The sequence below is a fragment of the Falco peregrinus genome, chromosome 2, assembly GCF_023634155.1.
Source record: "Falco peregrinus isolate bFalPer1 chromosome 2, bFalPer1.pri, whole genome shotgun sequence".
Lineage (NCBI taxonomy): Eukaryota > Metazoa > Chordata > Aves > Falconiformes > Falconidae > Falco > Falco peregrinus.
In genome coordinates this window covers 87,565,631-87,591,985 of record NC_073722.1, presented here as the reverse complement: position 1 = coordinate 87,591,985, position 26,355 = coordinate 87,565,631, and the positions used below count along the sequence as shown (strand labels likewise).

The following is a 26,355-nucleotide window of genomic DNA, read 5'->3' as shown; positions in this document are numbered from 1 at the left end:
CTTCAGAGGTGCAGAGACTAGGAGTCTGCTACTCGGTCTATTCTTTTGCAGGGCTGCTGGTTCCAACAGGCAGTCTAGGTTATTTACACAGCTGCACTCCAGCAATGGGGCATCTGTGATACATGTTATTCCCTGGGAATTAAAAATTATGCCTGTATTTATTGCTCATTGTGAAATCAAAAATGGGATGCCACTGATTTAAAAAAATCCATAACTAAATCATATAGCCACATTATGCAGCAAGTCCATGGCCAAGGTACAGAATTCAGGGTTTACCAGTTCCTAGTTCTCCACTCCATCCATCGCACCACACTGCTTTTCTACCTTCACATCCAAGTCAATTTGGCTTTTTGCCCAGGGTGAAGCCTCCACCCTGCCTCAGGAGGCCACTCCACCACCTAGAAGGTATAACTGCATCACTATAGTGACTATAGTGACTAATACAGCAGACTACACATGGATGATATAGACAGTTGTCCCCAGCAGCATCCTGATTAAAGCAGCTAAAATAACTTGAGGAGACTAGAAAAAAAAATCACAGTAAATAAAATACAAGAAATCCAGTGACATTCTTTGCCTTTTATCAGTTATTTCTTCATAATGTATTTGTTTGGTGATGCGTAAGACTAGAGCTGAAAGAATAACACTTGTTGGATGCTGCTGAATTTTCTGTACTTGCCAGAACTTCTGGCAAGTAGGATTTTTGTAAATTTGTTTCCAATTAGTGTATACAACAAATGTTGCTTATGCCCAGCTGAACTCAGCTTCCTGGAAAACGTCCCTAATAAATGGCCATCTGATTACCACCCATCAGCAGGAACATACTGTATCTGAATAAGAAGACTGGGAGAAAAACAAATGGCAACAAAGAGCACTAGGCACACCACTACAATGCAAAGAGAGAACAGTAGTGTACCTTTGCTCATTTGCGGCACAAATTCAAAAGGGTGGAAAAAACATTCAGCTTATCTTCCAAAGTCTTTTTATTGCCTTTTCTCAGGTCAATGACTTAAACGACACATCATCTCTCTGGAACCTAAGTGAAGTTTTCTGGTGCTCTGAACAAGTGATTTCAAATACAGAAAATATCTGGATTCTAGCTGTATTTCATACTCTCTTTCTGAATCCTGTCACAAAGTAACTGATGACTTCAATCACGCTGCAGCACTGATTTCCTCCCCTGGATCAATACAAAACATTTCTTGATTAGTTTTTTGGTGCTATGAAGAATCTCATCACTATCAATCTTATTGACTGGCACCTTAAAAGTAGTAGCATATGACGATCCCTAGATTTATTTTTAAACAAAAGTCTCCATGCATACATATGGACTGAAATCCAAACAATCTATACTGTCGGGTAGCTGACAAAAAACAGGGGAAAGAAAGGAGATGGAAGAGCTGTGAAGGGAGAGGGAGTAAGAACCCAAGGGGGTTACTGGAAACAGATACTGGGTAGAGTTCTGAAGCAGTGCAGACTGCTGAGAGCACAACCGCGAGCATATTTTGCTTAAATGCAGCCCATAGGCATCAAAATACAACTGAACACTTCGCAGACGTACAGTCTAGGACAGCAAGTATGTCACTTGCTATTCTCTATTTCTGCAAGAAGACTTCAGCTCAAAGTGTGTATTGAAATCCAAGCCATAAGACTATTTTAAAATGTAATTTGAATGTTGCAAGTCCTACCTCCGGACACAGGTATTAATTTGTCATATTTATATTGCAACTTCATCCTCAAGCTTCCTAAAGCATTTCACAATCACATATTTGCAGTACTGTGCAAATACAACCACTGCTAGGGTGGCTTCCATAATAACCAGAGCACAGGATATCACTCAGCAGTTGAAAAAAAAGGAGCCTGTGGTCAGGTCAAGACATCAACCAGGCAGGCAGTGTTCAGTCTTTAAAAACAGAAGCTAAGCACCATGTAATATGGCTTATAAATCACATACTTACTCCTGCAGTTGCACTGCTTGAGAGAGTAGATGTATGAACTCCCCAAATCACACATATTTTGCCTGAATTCAAACAGCAACGACAGGTTGTCTACCAGCTCTCTCATTCACTCAAGTAGCACAGATTTGTGTGTTGAATCCAGGTGTCCCAAATCTGCTGGTATCTCAGAGCATATCAATACAGTGCTTTTGGCTGAAATTTGTTGTTCCATTTCTTTCTGAAAAGTTGGGGTACTACCCGTGCCAAATACGTTGAAAAAAATCACAAAGGCTGAAAAGTGAGGCACCAAAAAGCTTGTGCAACATTAATTTGGGCAAGCGATATGACACAGTCCAGGTCCCTCACGACTGCATTCAGGGACCTTACCCACATTCTATACTTCTGCAGGAAACCCAAATCCTGCCAATAAACCATTTCACTACATAGTTGCAAAGAGCTCCCAGAACTGGTTCAGCTTGTGCACTGAATAAGCCAGGAGAGCTGATAAAAAAAACTCAGCAAGTGATTAATTAAGACTATTACCATGCATATTCACAAGCAGGATCAACTGGAAGCGTTTAGAAAGGCTTGATCTTGGCACTTCCCCATTTTCTGTCTGTGTTTGCAATCTCAATAGATCTCAATTGCTCATCTGTGTATATGTTTGTGATCTATGTGTGTTGCTTGTTTGTAAGATGTTTGCTCTGTCTGCACCCAGCTACCTCATGTGCCTAACCTCGGTGTGATTCAGGAAACCCAAAGTTAGAAGCACAGACTCCTTATATAGTAAAGGGAGAAAAACAAGTGCCTCCCGGAAGAACTGATTTAATAGACCTAGGATGATGACCTGAAGTGGCTGTTGTGAAAAATTCCTTAAAGCTGCAAGTTTTTCCTTCTTATTCTAAAAATACATCTTTTTCCTCTCCGCAGTGCCAAAGGTTTGCTTAATTCACATATTTAATCAACACAAAGAAATGAAAGAAACAGATGGCTAGAGGCCAGTGATCAAGCAGGTCTAGTCGTGCAAAACAGTGCACACTTCCCATGTGTACATGAGGAAACAGTGCATGTGAGAGGGAGACCAACAGCAATTCATCTGGAAACACAATGCATATCATACAGGAAGTTTATAATGGGCAACTGAGACTGTGTCCTCAGGACTGAGTGACACTGGTCACACACACGGCCAAAAAACCCACGCCGGTAAGAATAGCTGCAGTCAGCCTGCATTAGCCAGGAGCCAGTTTGAGAACATATGGCAAAACAAATGATTCAGTGCAATCTGCTCATTCTGCTGCTTCCCCCAAATATTGCTGTACTAACATCCTCTGCTTTTTGCCTTATTACACAGTGTTACTATTTAAGAGCATGGAAAACACCTGTAGGGATGACAGGGACCTAAAGAATTACTAGCATGCTAGGCTGCTGTGGAGATTCTCATACTGTTCCCATAGATTAGCTTGAAATGATTACACTTTGCTTACTCCTTATTCGTGCAAGGGAAAGGAAGTGAAGGGAAAGCTAGCAGGCTTGCCCTGTTTTCTCCTTATTCTTTCTCTCAGGCAAAAGAGGATGCATTCTCCCAGTGCATCTCTGGCTTTCACACCAGGCACCCCAGACCTCAGCCAGCACCACTATCCTTAAATACTGTGAGGGTCACAAGCAAAAGTTCTACCATTTCAACCCTTATTCATATCCTTCAACTTCCTAAACATCTACCTTCAGGCCTATAATCTCCCGAGATAAAAATCCCAGTAAACAACGGAAGGTCTGGGCTTTCTGCATTGAAAACTTCTTTCCTTTTATAGATGTTGGTGTACAAATAAATAAGCAAGCACACTACCAAGCAGTGACGTCAGACACCAGTGTTGCCACAACTCATCTGTCTCTCCTAAGTCTTGCCATGTTTATTATTTTAAGTGTGACAGATTTCCCCCAGAATCAGACTGTACTGACTATAAAAAAACTCTTGTCTGTTGTTTTTCAAAATGAATGTTTACCTCTTAATGGCAAAGGTACGATGTTTGAAAACTTGAACTTAAAAACTGAGACAGCAGGAAGTAAAAAACATATCCTAGGGTTTTCATTTAGGTTTGTTGTGCAAAGCTCAGGATTTAGAAGCAAATTAACCATTTCTGGGGATCTTAACTTCACGTACTCAGGCTGACATACTGCTCTCAGTTTCACTGAGGTTCTTTTCCTGGTTCTGCCAGTAACCTGCTGTGTAACCTTGGGTTATTCTTTCTTCTCTTTGCTCTTTTTTTCTCTCTCTATCTTCCTTGTAATTGTTTCAGTCAGTATAATCCTGACCCTTTGAAGCTTTAAACATGTACCTGGACACATTGTTAAGTAGTCCACTAAAATGTATGGGACTACTCACAGAAAATATTTATACATATACTAGTATAAAATATAAAATCATATATATACATTATACAATGGAGTTTTGTGTATGTCTTAAAACACACCAAAACAACTGAAAGGTGATTATTTATCTGTACGTATTACAACTACACACAATTCCTTTCTTTGGACAACCTTTCTTTGGTTTCCATTGGCAGCTCCTATTCTGTTTGTTATCTAGAGACATTTGTCTTATGGGGTACACAGTACCATATCACAGTGCAGCTCCAAGTTGAGGTCTCCTTTATTAGTGTGAAGTCGCACATAGCCCTTCTTCTTCACATATTTGTATCTCACAACATCTTCTTCAATAGCAGCTGTATCAAAGCGAAAGACAATAATTAGTTCTCTGGAAGCTTACTCATTGATCTTTAGAAATCATCAGAAAACAAACTGCTAGATTCTGCTGTTTGACCTCTTCCCCTGGGGTGCTGGGTCTTCAAGGATTGTACTCTGCAATTTGTCTACGATAACCTCACATTAATCTCTGTGCAAAACACTTTCCATTATAGAAAGCCAACAACTGCGAGAGCCAACAATATCATCTATATTTTTAAGTCACAGAAATATTCAATATTACAAACTGTAATTTTCAAGTAATGTCGACCAACTGTAAATGTTACTTTGAAACCAAATGGTTTCTTGTCAAACTTGGAAGCCAAGCAGGTAGTCATCAGTCAACCACAAATTGCTGGCCTATGAGGACCTACCCAGTTCTGAAAACAAATTAAGCTGGTACTGGAAACATTACTGGAAAGTCAAACCAAAAGATCGATCTAGGATGTTTCCACTTCCGTTTTGTCAAAATGTCCAGTTAGTAAGATATTTTCAACACTCAAAGAGTCACCTGCAAATCACTGTAATACACCAAGCAAAGGAACTGAACTTGGTAAATGTAGTTTTAGCAATGTATTCAATCTTTGCCTAACATACTTCTAAATTTTAGTGCCAAAAGCCAGACTTTTCTCTTCAACTGGGAATACTAATCGCCCAGCTATTTAATCAATATTCACATTAAATAAATTCTATACATTTGTGTTTAGGTTGGAGAACAAAAGGAAAATTTGATTGTACTAAAATGCATTTTTATCTAACCTTGAAAAGCAGTAAACCAAAAGTTATCAACTTAAAATTTGCTGTTATCCTAACCAACAGGTTAGACCAAAAAGGTGGGCAAGATTTTGTATGCTATTTAAGAAGAGATTACACTTCATTCCTAACTTACATAAGTGGATATCCCATTTTGTGTCCCTGAGCACAGAAAACAACTCATCAATTTCAGTTCCACATAAGTTATTGCCATTCAAAGCTGAACTTAATTCATTATTTCTCCATTATTCTCAGCATGAGCTCACTGGAAAGTAAGGATATTATCTGCTCAGGGAATACATTTCCATGGCATCAGTACTGACCAATTAATTACCACTGCATTCCTTCAGTCCTCATAAATGGATGTGTGCTAGGGAGCACACTTTAAAACTAGAAAGTAAATAAACAGCTTGTAGGTAGGTAGCTCTCGTACCTGCTTCGTGGGTAGTTTCAGGCACCATTGCAGTGGAGGTGAAAGAAGCACTTACTGCTCCAGTGGAATAGTGAGCCTGTTCGCAGAGGAAAAAGCAAAATACGTTAGATCTTAGAATTTATCTACTAAAGTTACGATACAAGCACTAGAAGCACACAAATGTCATCCTTCTGAAGGTAGATTTTCTGCTCTAGCTCCTATAGAAAGGAAAAAACAAACAAACACATGATGCAGTGATAATTCTCCATCTGTAACCCATAACATTTGCTCCATTGAAATTCTAGTTAAGGCTGCCCATGCACTAAGCTGAAGGGGCTTATTGCTTCCACTATGGTTTAATATGTCATTATGCAAACATTCTATTATGAGAATTTCTTTGTATGTCCACAGGTGGAGGTATGAAGGATGTATGGCTGGCAAGACATCTGTAAAATTCCCCAACGTTGCTGAGTAAGTAAGTGGAAGGAAAATCCACAGTGAACCACAGAGATACTGTGGGGGAAAGCAAACCACCCCCCCTCCCCACACATGGCCCTTCTGTGTGTAGAGGCACTGTCCCATGGTTCCCAATATCTATTTTGAGCTGTGTAATTCTCCTGCAGAAAGGAAATGTGAACATCACACATGGATTTTGTTGTAAATGACAAAGTGGCTCTGGGGCAATGCATGTAAAGAATACAGGTCAGGCCAACGCTCCACCCATAAGGTTACTATGCAAGTTTACAGTTATGCCCATCCACACCATTAGCTGACAAGCTGACTTTCCAACATGTGCAGAGGTCATTGTTGTCTCTCACCTCTCTTTTTCCTTCCTGCATCTCTTGTTTTATTATAACACTATGATGCCTTGAAAAAGGGGCAAATGTGATCCTACTCCTTGGTCGCATACACTCCCTACTCTGCCACTAAGCCTCCTCATTAAAAGCTGTATGCTGCGTTGCTATTCGTTTTCATGTAAGTGCAAACAAAGCACGAAGACACATACACCCCAGAATTATTAAAGAGAAGAATGCTCTCTCTTTCCCATTTCAAACAGCCTTTGATGTAGGAAATCTAGATGCAGATGAATTGTTTCTCTTGACAACCATGAACACACAGTAACATGCACCTGGAAGAACATCCTTTAAAATATTCCACTAAAAATCCTGCATTCCAGTGGAAAAAAATAATGGAGAGGCAGCTGTGGATGCTATATATATTTGCCCCCACCAGAAATTATTCACTTGCACTGCCCTTAAGGTGTGCTTTCTCTGCCAATAACTGCAGGAAGCAGAGATAAACAAATTCAAAGCGAGTGATTATAACCTGGGGAAAAAAGGTTCTGCCAATATATACATCATAACCACATCATAAAGATTCTTCCTTCTTATTGTCTCCATTTCTAAAATGTTTAGGTTCATTTACAATGATTTAACAAAGAGAAACTCACTGACACATACAATGTATTTCTAAAGAATCCCAATATGATACTCATATTCTCATTTATGACAAATTTCCATGTAACAGAAGAAGCAGTATCTGTTTATACTGCAATATGGCCTCCAAGATGGTAAACATCTATTACCATTCTTGAAGAAGTCAGTGCCAAACTACAAATTAAGTCAACTTACTGCATTCAGCTTATCCACTTTCTTCTTTTCAGGAGCCTTCATAGTAGCTGCTAGAATATCATCACCTTTGAATTCCTTATAAAGCTCCAGTAAAGTCTCTCGGGTCTCCGTATTTGTATTTTTCAAATAGTAAGACGGGTCTAATTTTGCTTTTTCTTCATCTAGGTAAAACAAAGTTAAAACCTTCAGAATTAAAAGAATTTTATTTTGTTCTTCAGTTTATTACATATCTAGTTACACAAAAATCTTCCAGATATTATTTCTACTTTTTTCCACTAAAAAGGTCTAGTAACTTTATTTATTCCTGTAGAGACAGTAACAAATAGCAATGCATAACACTAATAACAGTATAACTTGAAATATAGCACAATAAATGCTGATATGATGAAGTATAACAAAAGAAAAAAATAACTTCAAGTCAGCTACTGTAAAAATTTCTTTGAAACAACTAGAAATTATCTAAGTTCATGCAAATCTTGTAAAATATTTATAGAACAATAAAGACAAAATCATGTCGGGTACAATATAAACTGCTGTCCCTTGTCTCCTGACTGAATGGCCAGGCCTATGATGCAAAAATCCCAATATCAGATCTTTAGTGCGATACCAAAGGGAGGAAGCTGGTGGACTGAATTGTTTAATTTGGACTGGACAGGTTAATTTTTTTTTACATTTGATTCATTTAATTTCTTTATTTTTAAAAGTTTCACTTGTTCTCTGTCTCGGTATGTCTGCTACTTGCTGGATATTAATTATTCCACATCTGATATAATACCCACTTATTTTTAGTGGGTAAATAGAAAGAGATGCTGGCTTGCAGAACTGGGGGTGGGGGGGGTGGGGGGTGGAGAAGCATAAGACAACCCAGAAAAACACACCATACTTAGAATCAGCAACTAAACCTCATTCAAACCAGTTCTAAAAGAAACCATAAGGGCAAAGGGCAGATGTTTTTTCCTTTAGCAATTTAATATTAGCAGATACTACTAAGCATTTAGCTATCACAAAAATCACAGAAGAACTGAGAAGCAAATTTCTTAGATATCTAGAAAAAAAAAGGCATTTCATTTTTTATTATTAAAATAATTTGGAGACTATTTTAGAAAAATCTGTATCAGTCTTTAACTTGGAAGATGTCTACTGTTACCCAGACAGAAGGATGGGCAATCCATTAGCGGTAGACATGAAAGACAGCCTAGCAGACAGGTATGAAAAGATGTAGGTTTTTCCTTGTCTTGGTTCTGGCACAAAGCTAATGGACCTTCTGGTAAATTATTTTCCCTCCTCTTCTCACCTCTCTCTCATCTACCTACTCTCAAAGGATATGTAAAGCTTTCTGTGTTTGCACAGCACTCAACAGAGACAGTTAATGATTTCTCAAAGAATCATGTCTTTGTTTCAAAATTTGTCAACACCTTTTGATGTGAAAGGGACAGTTTCAACAAGTTATTCGTGTTTCCAAGAAGATTTCAAAGCCACCACTAGCCACTGAGGGATGTCCTTCCAGAAAACTGTCAATTCCATAACATCGTATTTAGAATTTGCATGTTTGGTTTTCTCAGCCTACCTTCAATTCATCCTTACCTGGATCAATTACTTTGATATTGTTCTTAACATGAAAGAAGTTTGAGACATTGAACTTATCCAGGTTTGTTGGATCCTAAAAATAATAATTAAAAACCCAAGTATCAGAGAGCTTGGTAGGCACCCATTCCACGCAAGAGACGCTACCATAATAAATGAATAGGGAGAGACAGAATAACTTCCATATTCCTCAAACCACAGAAAGATGAAAAAAATATAAAGCAATCAATCCCAACCGAAATCAGCAATGAATCTGTTCACAGTAGGCTCCTTAGGGATCTGGAATTTAGTCCCAAACATAATATTACATATATTTAGCCTACAGAAGTTACTAACAATTAAGCTGAGTCTACCCTATCCTAGTGACGAGAAAGAACGAGGAGCTGCAATCCCGATTCTTTCCTTCGTTCTGTGGTTTGGTCTAAGACCTATGCAAATCCACATTTGCTATCTCCTCCTTACAGTGTGCCTGATTTGCACGTGCTCTGTGAACTTTTGCAATGCATTTCAAAACACAAGTAAACCTCAGAGCAAGTCTTTGCAGTCAGAACGGTTTTGATTTTTTTTTTCACTAGTGAAATCTGTGCTTACAGAATTACATTTAAAAAGAAAACCTAATAATTAAAAAAAAGCAACAAAAAGTGGTGTTAATGAAAACTCTATTTGGTGACCAGTCAAGGAAAACAGCAAAACCACACAGTCCATTAACATTAACTAGAGAGAGTCTTTATACTATCTCTAGGCAACTTTCTGCATAACTTTGACCTTCTGTTAGAGAGTGAGACAAGGAATGCCTACTGGTGATCTAGGTTACATTATACTATTATTAAACAGTCCTTAATCCTGTTGTTACGATGACCTCAAGGTTTTCTCCTCAAGCTCCTCTGCAGCCCAGAAAGGTCAAAACATCAGCCTAGGACACCCAGTCACTACTGGAAATTCCATCCTACAGAAAACAATTCAAAATCTAAAATACCAAAGTACCTTAATAATACACAATAGCTTCAAGTTCAGGTTAAAAATAATGCAATATATTATGCAAAGAACCATGACACTGACATGAATAGTATTATCCCAAGTAAATTTAACGAAGCTTCTCAGACAGCCGCTGTTGGTAAGAAGTTCCAACAATTCTCTTTCTGCTAAAAGTAACGGTTAATACAAGCAGAGCTGGTAGCTCTGTCATTTATTAAATGATCTAATTATGCATTTTATTCATCCCTGAAATGGTACGCTTCCACCAGAGAGTGCATTTTTAGTTTTACTGCTGTAGTAAAACCAAAACACATTTATGAAATCAAGCTGTGTGATTTTGCACTTAATGATGACCTCTTGGCTTTCTGCTGTCCCCTTTCCCAATCACTGTACAATCATTTCCTATTGTTTCCTGCCCACTATACCCCTCCGAGCTTCATCAAGACATAGACTGCCAAAAAAATAAAAGGTATTTTAACTTTAATATCTTGCATTAGAAACAGATAATCTTTAAATAAAAAAAACAAGGAATAGGAAATTTGGACCTGTTTTTTAACCATTTTGTATCCTCTTGACCCATCATGACTATTAAAAAAACCCTCATATTTGATATTTTCCTGAGAGCTGAGCTCTGAAAACTATCTCAAGTTTTATTCCATTTGGGTTTTTCCTATTATTTTCCAGTTTCACCTACTTAGGGAAAGAGGTTCAATTCATTAATTTTAAGCACCATACACATAACTCCCCCAAAAAAGCAGGTTAAACCCAGCGCAGTTTTAGACTGTGTGATTTCTTTGAGGCCTGATTATTCCTTTACCATTTGGTCAGTCATGCCACATCCCTAATTATCTTCAGGACTGTTACCTTCATATGCGTCCCATGTCCCAGCACATCACTCCTTTACCAGCCACTCTACATGTGCACTGGTGCAGGATTTGCCCTCAAAGAGCCCTCACCCACAACCGAGAGGAAATCTGCTCTGACCTTCTGTTACACAAAGAGCAAACAAGGAATAGCTGAGGAGTGAAATATCAATTAACAGTGTGCAGCTCAGCTAACTCCAACTTAGCTCATTAGTTATGCTTCCTGCCACAAATGCCAACAGTGTTTAACAGCTTGTCAGGAACCGTGTCTTGTCTATGGCTGATTAGGTTATACAGAAACAATAAAATTGACATACGGAAGCACATAACAGTATGAGCCTTTTTTTTTCCTTTAATGGCAGCAAACCTGTTTGCATTCTAACCAGACTATTTTTTTTTGGTCTATTTATTTCTCCCGGGAACTTTCCCCTCCATTTCTGTGGTGCAAAGCAGATGCATTTGTTAGCATGCCCCTACCAGGGAAGGCTCTCAGCAGGCTGCCTGCGCCTATTACCACTGGCACAGCAGGACTGGCAGCGTTTATTACAATTCTTCCAGCAAAGAGGAACAGACCGCCTCTGCTTTACCTGCAAGCACTGCTGTTGAGCACAGCCACACTCCTCACCAACTACCCTCCCCTGCCGGCACACAGCCCAGCAAAAGCTTCTAAGAGTTTCCAGAGCTGGAGTAATTTCTGCTGTATCTTCACAAATCTGAGAGCTGTGGTTTCTGCTTTGTGAACAGACACAGTGGAGGATGAAGAATTGACAGGGGGCTAAAGGGGAAATTGTTCTTAGCTCCTCTGAACACTCCCTACCAAACAGGATGTGAAAACAAGGCATTGCAGCATTCTTACTTTGCTCTCCTCAGGACCCTCTCACACTACTGTGATGAGAAGAAGTCTACCAGTCTGTCAGAGCCCACCACCATGTCCAGCAAAGCACTACCTGATCCAGTCCCTCTCTGTGCATCTCAGGCTGGGGCAGGCACCTGTTTCAGCCTGGCCACCCTTATGAGGGAATCCAGATTATACTTAAATATTTACGTGTTTGCTATTAAGTTCCACATCATTGCACAAAGAATAAATTGCAAAATACATGATTGAAACCCACACAGAGTTTACAGTAACACTAATTAATAATAATTTCTACCAGATTGTTGACGAAAATTTGTCACAAAGATTAAATGGTGGACAGCAGACCTTGAGATCTAACAGTGAATTACACTCCCCAAAAAATTTACTTGGAAGGTAACTTCCGATTAGTTTAAACACTTAGACTGCAAACTAACTGAAAACCTGTGAAGCACAGGACTGAAAGAATCACCTAGTTCTGAATCATAGTCTAATGCAATCTTACTACGTCAAAACTCTTTCAAAGCTGTACTGAATCCTACCTTTAAAACAACTGCAAAGTGAAATGATGAACAGCAACATACCAGAATGGGAAGCAGAAAAGGGAGGTAAGAACACTGCAAATAAGCTTCCACAACACCAGACTTTCTATTATAGATACCCTGTTCCCACAGATCTCTAAATGCTTTACATCATACCTTACCCATTAAGTATAACTAATAAATCTGGAAGTACTTGAGCTGCCTGTCAGCTGGCTGCACATTCATGACACTTGCAAGGGATGCTAAGTTTGGTTGAGTTGATCATCATTCAAGGTAAAGAGAATACAAGTGGGTTTAGAGTTATGAGAAACACAGACAAAATACAACAGCAATATTCCATTTAGAAGAGAGATGAACCAGTAAAATTGAGAGAAAAATTATCTGAAATAATGATAAACTGTAAGAGGAAAGAAACTTGGAAAAAAGTAACACCTGAACTATAGAAGATGGAAAGCTTGACTCGAGTTTGTGGTAAGATCACACAGTTAAGAAAAGGAAATTTCAACTTGAGAGTAAAAAGCTACAGTCTACAAAAATCCAGTTATACTAAGACTGCTGGTGTCTAGGAAGGGTTTCATACAGAATAAAGTCATGTGTATTTCTGTTGTTATCAGCAAGATATTAAACCAGAACCTATGACATCTTTTGCCTGAATAACTACATTCCAGTTTTAGTAAAGTACCTTGCACACCATGATATGGTATTATTCTTTACCTCCTGCCCGAGGGGCTGGATAATATTGCCATATGTCGATGAAAAACTGCCATGCTCTACCCCAGGACATTTGCATTTCAACAGGGAAAAAAACAATTTCTGTATATGTAAGTGCAGGAAGCACTGTAGATGCTTTTACAAAGAGAAGCACATCATAGATCTAAGACAGTGTTATTAACAACTAAAGTTGTGGTGTTTTTTTTTAACATCAGATTAAAAATAATTTGTCCTTTTTAACAAGTGAACTTAATAGCAATAGGACACAAATAACTATCACTAAAATCAAAGTGACCAGCTGAGATGGTGCTCACCAGAAAAAAATAACAGGGATGGATTATGATTAGTGTTTGAATAATGTGTAGCACTGAGAGCAGAACAAAGAATTTTATGCAACTCTCTTCTGGAAAGAGCAAATATTTTTGGTTTTGTTTTTAATTATATACATTAGAGGAGAGAGGTCAAGTTTGAGGTCAACTCCCATTATGGTTAAAGAACACCCCTAGCAGCTGTATGATTGCCCTTTATGTATCAATACAGAAAAATGTGATCATACAAATAATCTGCAAACATGCATTATTCAGATTTTCCATTTATCTTGTTTTATTTCACTAACAAACACAGGTACCTCATCTGCTTCCTAGGACATTCAGAGTCAGCCTCTGGAAACGCTATTTTCTATTGATAAACACAGCTATTACAGACAGTCCTATTCAGCTGTTATTTGCAAAGCGAAGAATGTTTTTCATAGCAACTTCCTTTATATCTACCTTTTTGCCAAACAGCAGGGTTGGTGTTACTAACTCACTCTCCATTCTAGCTCTCTCAGTTACCACAGTACTCAATTTACACAGGGGAATGGGAAAACAATGAAGTGATAAATTTCAACACAGAATTGAAAAGTTTTTAAGAGAAGCAGGATTCGGGATAGAGGTCTAGATCGACAAATTGAAACACAACAGATTGCAGTTATGAACTCTGGCTAAGAAACAAAGCCACAGGTGGTAGAGCTTGGCAGTGTGAAGCCACCACACTGCCTGCAGTGCTGTCAACAAGAGAGCTTGTAGAGGAGACTTTGGTCTGACTTTCTACAATTTACATGAAGAAAATACTATGAGAAAATAACAAGAGATTCCTATACCACATATACACGAGCAATTTTAATACCAGGCTAGTCATACCACTTCAGGTTGCATTCTGCCCTCAACAAAACAAGTCAGGGTAGGGCAGCATTTGAATAGGACAAATCAAGGCATACTTGCGAGCTTGCAGTGGGTGTTATGCAATGCATTAAATGGCTCTTACTTCACATTCAATATCCCGAAGCCATTTTAGCTTGTTTGTTGAAAATCCTTTCTTGAAAAAAAAATCTTTACAAACTAATTGAGTGAAGGGTCAAACTTCAGCTGGCAAACAGCATTCAGATGGTCAAGATCTATTCCAGTCCAGTCCTAAGATGGGGGTATCTCTGCTGTTTCTAAACTTGAGAAGAGTATATCACAAGACTGTACACTAGAGAAGTTAGGAACAATCCATAATGAGTTGTTTACTTAAGGGGAACAAATCTATTCATGCATTATGAATGTCATCCTAAATGGACGTGAGGGGTAAAGGCAGCGTATGGCTGTGACCTCCACGTAGCTGCCAGGATGACTGCACCAGTGACAACTATCATAATCTATTTAGTTTCTTTTAACAGACATATTCCTCCAAGCAAGATAGAAACCCAACATGTCAAGAACAGAATGAAAATGAAAAATATTCATAAAAATCCACATCGGCAGCATCTACATTGCTAGCTATTGCATTTTGAGATTTAGGGGACTATAGCATCTGTTTGCTGTTATGAAAAATCAAAGCTAGGCAGGCATATAACAGGAACCCACTCTTGATACATATATTCAATTCCAAACCTACAAAACATAACAAAATAATTTTAAATGACTGCACATTTCAATTATTTGGTCAAAATTATTTGGTTTTCTATACTGATGCACAGAAACATTTTTAGTCACTCATGTTCTTTTTCACCATTCCAAATCCATTAGCAACCATGCAGCTACGTTCAAATAACATTCTGTTGGGAGCTTTCAATCTGAAAAAACTATGTTTTTTCCTTCCACTGGATTAAAAACATTTTACTTTGTTGCATTAGCTTGAACAGCCAAAAGCCCAATAGAATAGAGGAAAAATAATTATAAACATGCTGTTCAGCACTGGGGAGCAGGGAGGAAGGGATATATTTAATTTAAATGTAGACAAAAATAAAAAATATTTTTCTATTTGAATTAGACTGTATTAGTCTTGGTTAGTGGCAATTAACTGTTATGAGATGCACAGTAACTCATGAATCCAATAATAAAGATCCTTGCATCTTTCCTCCTCTAATTTGAAATCATGCAAGCTTAAAAATGCCTACTTTTAAACAAAAGTTACATTTTTTTATACTAGACTTCACCTGTAAATAACTTCTTTACACTCTGACATTTACAATGCTGTTTTAATTCAGGTTTTTATTCTGCTAAAATTAGTAAAAGACCAACATTACTATCTAGTCAGAAGAAAACCATTCTAAGCAAGCATTTGAAAGAAAATGCTCTGGTTTGCTGCTTATTTTACTCTACATTTAGAGAAACTTTCTATAAAAATGCTTTTGTGAAGCTCTGAGTCTTTTAGGCATCTTCAAAAGAGCAAGATGGACAATCAGCTTCAGTCTTCATGTAACATCTTCAAATTTTTACATGGCATCTTTTTTTCCCCCCTTTCTTGCTCTCTCCATTTACAAAGTTGAACAATCTGCCTATCTACAAGGGACACAATCACTGTAGATTTGTCAAGCTCCAAGTTATATGGCATCTTTGTGGCTCATCTGGATAACACAGGAAACACAGCCGTTTCCCCTCTACCCATCTCCAAGATACATATACAGACAATGTTTCCCTGTTCAATTATCCTAGATTCCTGCTGTAACAGTGCACATAGCAACATTTCATCCTCTGCAAAAAAGCTGTATAGAAAGACATGTAACAGAGAGAAAAGTTTACCTGCAGTGTCACAATGTCTTGCCGAGTGAAGGGCTCATCTGTCAAAAGATCCTTGTAGCTCTTTGGTTTTATGTTCAGCTGCTCAACTGCCTAACAGCCAGGCAAAAGACAGATATTAAAAGTTGGAGTCTAATGTGTAAATATTTTAAGTAAATAAGTGATACCAATAAAACCTTAAGTACGAATGATAAAGAAAACAATCTCACTCTCCACTCTCAACTGGCAGCTGCAGTACTTTCATTGTGCACTTGAAGAGATGGGAAGTTTTTGATTTCATCCTTACAAAACTTGAAGTTTTGTGTGTTTGGTTTTTGTTTTGTTTTTTTAAAGAACCTTGCAGTCTCCATTCCACAGTTATGTGTATCATTTTAACCAAATTCATCATAAAAGTACTGCCAAAAAAATTTTAAAAAATCGTGCTTGCTGTTTTCTAATTTAAGTATTTTACAGATGTGTAAGACAGGCAGCTTTAACAATGGGTATGTATCTCCCCCACTGTCAGCACCCCTCAGAGAGACACATGTGTTCCAGGCCAGCTCGTACAACAGCAGAACTACATTAGCCCCTCACACACCGTCCACCTTGACTCCTGCACCTAGCCTGCAGCAACACTTCTGTTCACCTGAGAAAATTCAATGATGCTCAAATAAAGCAGCAGCATGTTATTTCATAGTGAGAATCAACATGGAATAAATGCTTTATCATTCTGAACAAATATATCGTACGAAGAGCTGACTACGGACATCTACCTGCTGAATCTGTCTTAGTCACCCAAATGTCCTCTAGTCTCCTCAGATGAAAGTGCTAATATTTTTGTAGTACCTCCAGAAGACTGTAAATTAATTCTGTGCTTACAACAAACTGATAAAGGCTATTGCTTCAAGTGGTACACTACATGAGAAACACCCTCTTGGCACATCTTGTTTGGGAAGCCCAGTACTATAAATTGTAGCAAACGAGCAATAGTTCCACAATATCAACAAGCATTTAACAAAGACTACTCTTAAACTCATTCTTCCCTTTAACCACAGCCATCAAAGCATCATGCTTCCAGAAGGAACAGAAAATACTTTCTATTTTAACCTAATCTTCACTGTTCTCACCGCTGGAATGAAGACAGTTCAACTACAACAGAGTAAGTTTTCAAAAATGTGATGAATCTAGCATTTTCCTTGATTGCAATGGTTTCAGCTTGTTCCCCTCTCAGTATCTTAAGTCCTACTGGAATTTCCCATCAACAGATTTCAGAAAGCAGATGTTTCAGTGTTCAGACTTTTTAGGACACAGATATGGATCCATTAATTGAAGGATTTATTTGCTACTGAACAATAAATAAACCTTGCTTTTACAGTAATGATTACCCAAACAAGTGACAACTAAAATTCCACCTGCATTCACAAATATGTTCACAAAACACAAACAAAAATGCAGTTCAAGTGTCCATTAAGGCATTCTCTCTGCTCTTTCCCTAGCTTCAATTAAAACACTGGTTTTTATTCATTGATATGAACAGAAATGAGGTAATTTGTGTTTCAGTGATGACTGTATCAGAAAGAAGACAACAGAAAATTTGTCTGTTAATTCAACTGAGGAGCATGTAAAAGTTACTTATTTTGGTATACAAGACTCAGTGCACACAGATTAACTTAGGAAAAGGTTTTAAAAGTATATTTTAAATCATATTCTTATGTTGTTCTTGTTTTGAGGGCAAAAGCTGGACAACAATTTGTGAAGTCGCTTCATCTCCTTGTACTTCAATTTCTCTGCCTGTGAAACAAGAATAAAACTTACCTATCTTTCTAAGGTATTTTGTGATCTTGAATGAAATGCATCAAGTATAAAAATAATAACGAAATACAACAGAGAACCTACCTCATAGGCAAACACATTTCCAGTTGTCTTGATGGCCACAATATGGGAGTTATTGGTAAATACAGTAAACAGCACTGGACAGTGGTATTTACCTGATGTAGGGGAAAAATGTTTAAATTTTGCATTAAGTCCTTGCAACTGTTTTGAAATAGCTAGTTTCTGTTATCTCTGTGAAGGTTGTTTACATTAATTTTTAATATAAAATGTAACTTCAGTGTGTATTTAATGGTGTTCTAACCAGGCTTTGATTCTTCAGGGCCAAACAGAAAAAGTACTGCTTAAGAGAATTATAAGGCAGGCAATGAAAATGACGTTTTGAAATCTACTGCCTTCAATCCCCCAACACAGAACTTTCTCAAACTTGCCTGATACCTGTGAAGTACCACAATTTATTGTTATTGTTGTAATCAAAGCTCTATTGATAGCATGAGCCTGTACCTTGTGATATGCCCAGTGCTCTATCTTCAGTGTTGTTTCCAGGAATAAAAGTTTAGCTTATATCCTACAAAAAAGTTCACAGCAGCTGTTGTGCTTCTAGGAGAGGAGAGCATTTTGTATTCAAATATGTCAAGCAGAATGCCATTAAATCTGAACACGTTATTCAATAAGGAACCCAGCTTCTGCTCTAATCAAGCTGTGAATTTTCCCAGGAGGGTCAGCATAAATATTAAGCATGTCAACAACAAGCAAACTGACGGAAGGCAATGTACAAGGGAAAAAGAAAAATGTGTGGATGAGCTCAGCAGAAAGCAATTAGAAGAAAGTTATTAATACTTGATCAGTTTGCTAGACCTGGGTGTTTGGGTGAGATTTTTTAAAATAGGTTGGGCCTATTTTGTTCTTTTCTACCTAATTACCACGTGAAAATCAAAACCAGCAGGGACACCAGGACCGACTGCTCACAGCACCTGCAAAGCCAGAAGAGGCAAGCACTGCAGAGCATTTACCACTAACTCACCAGCCAGAGAAGGTGCTCTGACCTCCAGCACGCAAATGCAAGTAAAAGCCAAGGACTGTTTCTGTTAATGCCACCAAACTGCTGAAGGAAAGCCACTGCCACCACAAGGGACTGGAATTCAAGAGGAAGTTTAGAAAGGGATTTTTGGAAGTGGCATCAGGATATGGCCCAACTGATGGGTACAGAAACATTCTGGCAACATACGAGGCCTCACTCCAGCTGCATAAAAAAGCAAATCACCAGGTTTTCAGCTCTAGCAAAAGCAGAGCTGCTCACTTGTTGATCTGGATAGAATGTACTCAGCTAAGGAGGTATCATTAAATGGAAGCAACTGCAACATCTGAAGGCCTTTTTTATCATATAGGTGTGAACTGAAAAGATCCTACATATGCACAACCATTCTACATGTTAAGATTTAAGGAAAAGTTTGCTGATAGAAATGCAACATTTTACTCTTGCTCTTTAGCTGCATTTTCCCTTGATCGGTTAATGACACAGCATGCAGCTTTTAAAGGAAAAGGCTTCTGAGACTGTATGGTTCCCGTCACTCCACCCCAGCATTATGAAGTAGACTTCTTTAAGGGAAGCACAATATCACAGTATCTTTCAAAAGCCTTGGCCACTGTGACTATTGATCATTTTTTAACACCCTGCACTTGAGACAGATGGAACACAAAACGCAGAAGAAATCCATCAGCTGCAGAAAAGACCTTGTAGTCCATAGACTTTGGCAAGATAAGAAGACAGACACTATAGAATTTTATTCCCACTTAATCCTTGCCGCTCTCATTTCAAAGAAATCATTATCTGCCTTGTAAAAGATTAATTCATCTTCACTCTTTTATTCCTAGTATCCCCTCTTAGATAGCAGATTTTGTATCTTTAAACCCTGCAGAAATAAAACTTGAGGCTGCTGTCTTGTGTGCTGCTATTCATAAAATCCCATGTGTTCATTTAAGTCGAATTCATTTTATAAACAAAAAGTTGCCCAAAACCAAGTGAACAGCAAATATTGCCATAGGTAAGTCAGAAAAAAACTACCATATTATAGAAATCTAGCCTTTTCTGAAATTTTTCCTTCAAGTAAACAATACCTTACTGCAATAGCAGCTATAGTAAAGTGAAATTGCTGAATAATTTATAGCTCCCCAGTGTAAAGAAAACAGAAATGGAACTTTAAAGGTAAACATGTCCCTCACCAGAAGCACTTATTCTACTCAAAAAATAAAAACCATGATAGAGAACACAAACTGCCACTTTACCATGAGTAAGACAAACCAGGATTTATTAAAGCACTCATTAAGAAAAACAAAACAAAACAACACAGAAAATGACTGCACTTACCTTCACTGTTTTTAGCAAAATTCAGCTTTATAAGTGATTTGGCATCTAGTTTCTAAAGAAAATGAAACATTAAAAAAAATTAATCACAACAGAATCTAACTGTGGAAATAAAATGAAACTGCAACATCAGTGTTGGGATTTAATAGTACATAATTTATTAATAATATATTGCAAGTTGTCTGAATCATCAGAACACTGGGAACTGAAGTCTCAGCCCACAAAACCAAGGCTCACTGAACCTGAGAACTGGGAAACGTTTATTTACAGTGTTGTAGTTTGACACAGTAGAGGGCTAACCAGACTGAATAAGCTTGAGAAGTTGCACAACTGCCTCAGCACAAACTGAAAGGGGAGTCTGCATGGAAAGCTGAGAGGCAAAGATGATTACTGCTGATCAGGAGTGACAATTCAGATGGGACCTCTGATGAAAGACATAAAGCCAGAGAACCATTTTGGCAATCAAGCTTGCTACCTTTTCTGAAATGCCTGTAATTTTTCTTTTACTTCAGGAAACGTGTACCAGAGCCCACATGGTAACTAGCAATAATGAACAGAAACAGAAGCACAAATTCTCTGGAAAGGCACTTGGGTCATGAAGGGAGTCCCAGGAGCGATCTTTGGCCGCTTAATCCCTGGGTAGCAATCCCATGGAAGAGGGAACCGAGATGGCAGCCGAGGCTGGGGAAACATTCCCCAGTTGCAGATGACACAGCAAACTAAGCTAGCTCCTGCCCTCCCATGCTGCTTCAGAATAACGTCTGTGGCATTGTTCTGCTGCCCTGTCTCTGGAGGGGTTTTCTGACATGGCAGGGGAAGAGCTACTGGGCTGGCAAACACTTCAGGACAATCAGGCTGCTCCCTCCTCACATCATTCCCTAGGACACAAAAGCTGAAAGCACATCCAAAATAACAGCAAGCCTTCAGTAACGTGACAGGGCAGGCCCACGTATGCCAGTCATTTCATAGGGTCAGCATGTGATTTGGGCACATCGCTGGCATGATGGGGCATACCACAAGGGGGTCACCCCACCAGCACAGGCAGGTAGCGCTCGACTGGGGTACCCAGCTGGAGACAGTCCAGCCAAGCAAGCTGCAAGGCTGGGTCAGGATCTCAGATGTATTAAAAACACTCAATAAACCCTCTGATTGTATCAGCTGTCAGAGACAGTTTTGCTACTAAATTGATGGTTAAAAGCACAAGCCTTTTAAAAGAAACAATCAGTTCTCTTTTTGAAACATGCACCTGAACAGATTAGGGAGGTTTTTATAACCCAGACAGCAATTTATAAGCAGCTACAAGTGGAGGTCTGCCAGCCGTGGTGCCGATGCTGTTAGTTCAATCATTATGGCAAAAAGCGGTAACAAAACCATGTGAAACTAAGTCAGTGGGCTTTTTCTGCCTAATCAAAATTCATATTCTTGGTTCAAAGAGTACACGTTATGACAGCTGGACTCATTCGTTTATAGGAAGGCACTTTACAAATTGTTTTCAGCCAACTGGCAGGTTCATTTGCTACCAGAAATGTAACCATCTCTCTAATTTACCAGCAAGAGCAGCAATGAGGACTAGTAGGAATAAGATGGGAAATGGAAAAAAAGAGGCCAGGTTAGGTTATATATAGTTAGGAGATGGAAGACTAGTGCCACTGTTTTTCCTTAAGTGGATTCTCTAAAAAAAACCCCCAAAATCCCAACATCTGCACACTGCTGGAATACAAAGACAGCTAAGGCAATGGCAGTTTCTGAAACTAAGTGAATGCAGAGATTTATTCATTTATTTATCTTCTTACAAGAAAAAAATTGTTGAAGTGGTAGTAGGGGAACAGCAGAGCTGCCAAAACAACATATGATCCCAGACAGATCTGTTCAACGTAAACAACTGTTAACACAAAGTAGCATCCATCTGTCCACATGTTGTACAACAGCCCTAAAGTTATGTTCCAGAAAAAGCTGCTTTAGAAATACAACTGCTGGAAACATCAATAATTTGAAGAAAGGCCTTTAAACTATCTTCCTGGCAGACTTGAGCTATGCCCAAAACATACGAGCAGATCATCTTTAAACAAAAATGGAACCAGTTCCTTAAGAAACAGTTCAGCATGACTGAAGATTTATATTTACACCTTGACAGAAATTTAGTGGAAAAGGCAGACTAAACTGCTGTACAGGCCTTAAAGGTAGAAAAAGCTGGAGTAGACTGTTTCATCTGTCAATGTATGATGTATCATTAGAAGTGCTGCCAAGTCCTTGGACTCCTCTCTGTACGCAGGGAAATAGTATGGTATTTCAGGTCATATCTTTCCATAATATCGAAAAAGGTTAGTTTTCAGCATTGCTTACTCAAATGGTACATCAGCTCCCTACTAAGACCAGCATTTATAGTCTTATATGTCAACAGTAAATTAAAAAGTGAGTTTCATATAGGAGTTTAAATACATGCACTGCCTGGAGTCTCCTTCCAGGGTGAGAACTCTATACTGGAGTGCTGTATGAACATTATAAACTCTCTTGCTGCAGACTGGCCTCCTATCAAGCTTTCGATGAAGAAGTGACCTCAGCATGTCAACTCCCATCCGGAGAAGCTCTGCGCTTTGGCTCAGCCAGCAACAGCTTTGTGACCAAGCACTTCCATGGCATATCATGACAGAATTCCCACTACAGGATGTGATGTATTTATGAAAAGCAATGGAAATGGACCAAGAGTTGTATATAAGAAAGTACGTGGAGGAAATACAATTAAAGCCACATCTCAAAAATATTTTGAGAAGCTGATTGACATGTATGGCAAGACAAGAGGAGGATTTAGTGTTTTGTCAAAGGAAATCTTTGGAACACCAGAACAGCAAAACCAGGCAATGATCTGCTACAAAGGATTGCCATGGCCCACAAAGGCAGCTCAGGGCTCAAGACCAGGCTGCAGGACTGGGCAACTGCACATGGAGCAGCACAGAGGAGGGAGTCCAGCCTTCCAGTAGGTCCAGTTATGAAAGACCTACATGTTATACAGAAAACTATGAAAGAACATGATATAGGAAACCTGTATGATTTTTTTTTTCCTCTCATGTTCTTCATTTCACATGAGAACAGGGTTATCTTGCATGTGGGTGAATCTGCTTTTACTTACTCTCCAACAAAAGTCAAAGCTTTCCAAGCACTACCACACAGTTTGTTGCCATGGAAATGACCATTATGCCACAAACAGGCACCAGCGTTCACAGGAAGAGATAGCAGGAGTGAATGAGTCCTAAAAGGTGTTAAAGTACTTGTTTTCATGTATTTCTTATCATTAATAAAGTATAAGAGAGTTCAAATATTGCATACACAGCTCAAGCTCAAAACTATTTCCCACCTCAGTCTCCATGACACACACCTACCATCCAGTTTCAGCCAACCTCCAGGGAAGAAAGCAAGGAAAAAGCAATGTTTATTAAGAACACTTGATCTAATTACAATTCTAAATTCTTAAAGAAAACAAAAGGCTATGAGCATCTGCCACTTCCCCTATGCAGAAATAAGAGCTGCATATTCACTTCTAAAAATATTTTATGCAATACTGGAAAGCAGACGCATTTCACGGCACATAGTGCCAGCTGCTCCACAGCATGGAAGGGCTAAAAAAAACAAATGCAAAAACTGTGCAAGCTCTTTTCTCAGCTGACTCCTCTCTCACAGGCACACTTCCACAAAGGCAGCCAAGGCTACTTTTGGCCATGACCTACTTTCCTGCAGCAGCAAAAAGCCCCACTGCCCCGTGTGCTCTCATCTGTCAGCTGACAGCCTGCACTCGCTCCTGCGGGATCCCAAAGGGCAGCATCCTTTATTGATACCCAAAGCAGAGGTTATTACGACGCATAGGTTAGTGGGGCACTGTGGCAGCTCACAGATGAAGCATGCCGATTGTTTCGAATTAAATCATTCTCTGTCATCGCTGTGTGTCTCATGAAGATATGACCTACAATCCCCGCACATCAATTAGTTACACTCTCTGAATCTCTTTAGTCTGTGGCTGCATGTTCTTGTTAATGAGGCTCTGACCCCGTTGAATACGCACCAGCCTGAAAAGCAATCAAAATGGACTCCTTTGATTCTCTACCCACACATGGGTAGAGTTGGTGAAATGTGGCAACAGTTGTTATTTAGTAAATACAGACTTTCCCACTCTATCAACAGTAACTGAGTTAGCCTTAAAATGTTCAACACTTCAGGATCGGACACCCTTCTGGCAGGAAAACACAAGAATCCAGTGAAGCTACTGTGGGGAAAAACTAATGTGTCACATCTGAACTGGATGACAACATGAGGACAAAATCATCCAGTGCTGCTGTGACCATTTGGTAGGTTCACCAAAACAAGCAACACTGAGTTACCTCAAATAGAAAAGAAAGCCAAACCAAATACTAATGTTGCCTACCAAGTACCAAATTTAGCTTAACAGCAGCAAATGAACTTTCTATTAAATTCTATGGTTCCTTTAAAATGAGACCCGTTACTCTTTGCATACAACTTCACTTTTTAAGAGGCCCTCTTACAATTTTCCCTGCTATAAAACCTTCAAGAAATATGGGGATACGAATGGAATTAATAGTATTGGAATAACTCCATGTAGAGTGTTACTTATTTGAGATCTTATAAATGGATTTAATGACATAAAAGGCATTGGAAATCCTCAGCAAGTCTACACATTATGGGAATATGATTGGAAACAGCAGCACTGTTTTAACAAGATAAGCCATCTTCACGTCGTTTAGTATTTCATGAAAAATTTGGGGTGAGCAGCCAAGAGGCCAGAATAGTCTCACAATTCAAGGTATCATTTCCATGTTCAGTTCAACAGCAAAAATATTTATCACATGGACAACTGTCTACCAAATGCTAAAAAGATACCCTCAATTCACATTCTTGGATGCAGCTGCTGTTTAACCGCAGCTTTCATCTACCACTGAACTGGTATGGAAATGGACACAAAAGATCCTTCATTACTCACATCCAGAGCACTGTATTTCCATATTTAAATTTTAATTAAACTGACACCATATGGTCACCAAAGCCCTGTCCAGAGAATCATAAAGATATGCTTGATAACACACATGGCTCACAGATACTAGCAATAATGTTGCTCTATCAAAGACCATATTAACAGAAATTACCATGAGAAAAAGATGGGTAGTTTCATGTGCAAAATTAAACCTGCAGTCTTAATGTAGTCAGAAGTCTATAAGTCCAGAGACCCACAGCCAAATGCAACATGGTTCATGGAAAATAAAGCTTTGCAGAAGCACCAAAAAGCCAGTCTCTAATTTTAGTGAAAAATAGGCAAGTAAGGATCTGTGGGAAACCTCATGCTGCATCTCATTTAAGGCTAGAGCATTTCACAGATGCTAGTTTTTCAAGTGTCACAATCACAGAACCCCATCCAATGTGCACACTTCCACCAAAACACAGAAAAGGAAAAAAACAGACCATCTGTTCGGTCTGTAAAACGTAGATGTAAACACTTTTTTGCTGTAAGGGAAATAATGCATTAGGAATAATGCTAGACACATTTATCTGCCTCTGTCCAGAGCTGGCTTACTGGGTAAAACACTGCTCATCACCACCACAATCCTCATCAGCAAGGTGTGAAGAAGGCTCAGCAGCTTGGCCAGTGACTCGTGACACTGGATGGTTTTAAATGCCTCCTTTTGATAAAGCACTTGAACAGCAAGTCTAGGCAAATCTCATCTTCTTCACTCTCACCATTTCCCAAGGATTTGGGGAACTGAAACATAAATCCCCCTTTTAGGACAGATGAAGGCTAACTCCTAGTGGTGCTGAGTGTACTACTGTAAAACATACAGATACAGCTTTGGAAGAGAAATAGCCAACTATTCACATGTTCATCCATAACAAAGGAGAGTGGGAAAGTTTCAGGAAACCCAGCAAAAAAGGAGTCATCTTCTGGGTCATTTGCCTCACCAAGACCTTCATCCTCTTGACTCCCTCTGTGTTTTAGGATCATTTCAGTTATGACACATGACTTTTTGGGCAGGAATCACATCCTCACATGTTTCTATCCAGAGGCCTTGAAAATTTATGGTCAGTAATCAAATATTAACTAATTTAGACTGTTGACTAAAAGCTAGTAATTTCTGAGGCAA

At 38.8% G+C, this 26,355-nt stretch overlaps 1 protein-coding gene across 1 annotated transcript in view; it reads right to left on the bottom strand.

The window, feature by feature from the left end:
* Positions 1 to 26,355, bottom strand: part of PPIL2 (peptidylprolyl isomerase like 2) — a 72,213-nt gene that overhangs the window by 35,753 nt on the left and 10,105 nt on the right. The window contains exons 6-12 of the mRNA XM_005233280.4: positions 20,219 to 20,270; positions 17,917 to 18,008; positions 16,045 to 16,134; positions 9,057 to 9,132; positions 7,473 to 7,633; positions 5,863 to 5,938; positions 4,551 to 4,657 (exon numbers count right to left, since the gene is read on the bottom strand). Coding sequence (XP_005233337.1) covers positions 4,551 to 4,657; positions 5,863 to 5,938; positions 7,473 to 7,633; positions 9,057 to 9,132; positions 16,045 to 16,134; positions 17,917 to 18,008; positions 20,219 to 20,270 — 654 coding nt within the window. The remainder of the gene's footprint in view (positions 1 to 4,550; positions 4,658 to 5,862; positions 5,939 to 7,472; positions 7,634 to 9,056; positions 9,133 to 16,044; positions 16,135 to 17,916; positions 18,009 to 20,218; positions 20,271 to 26,355) is intronic.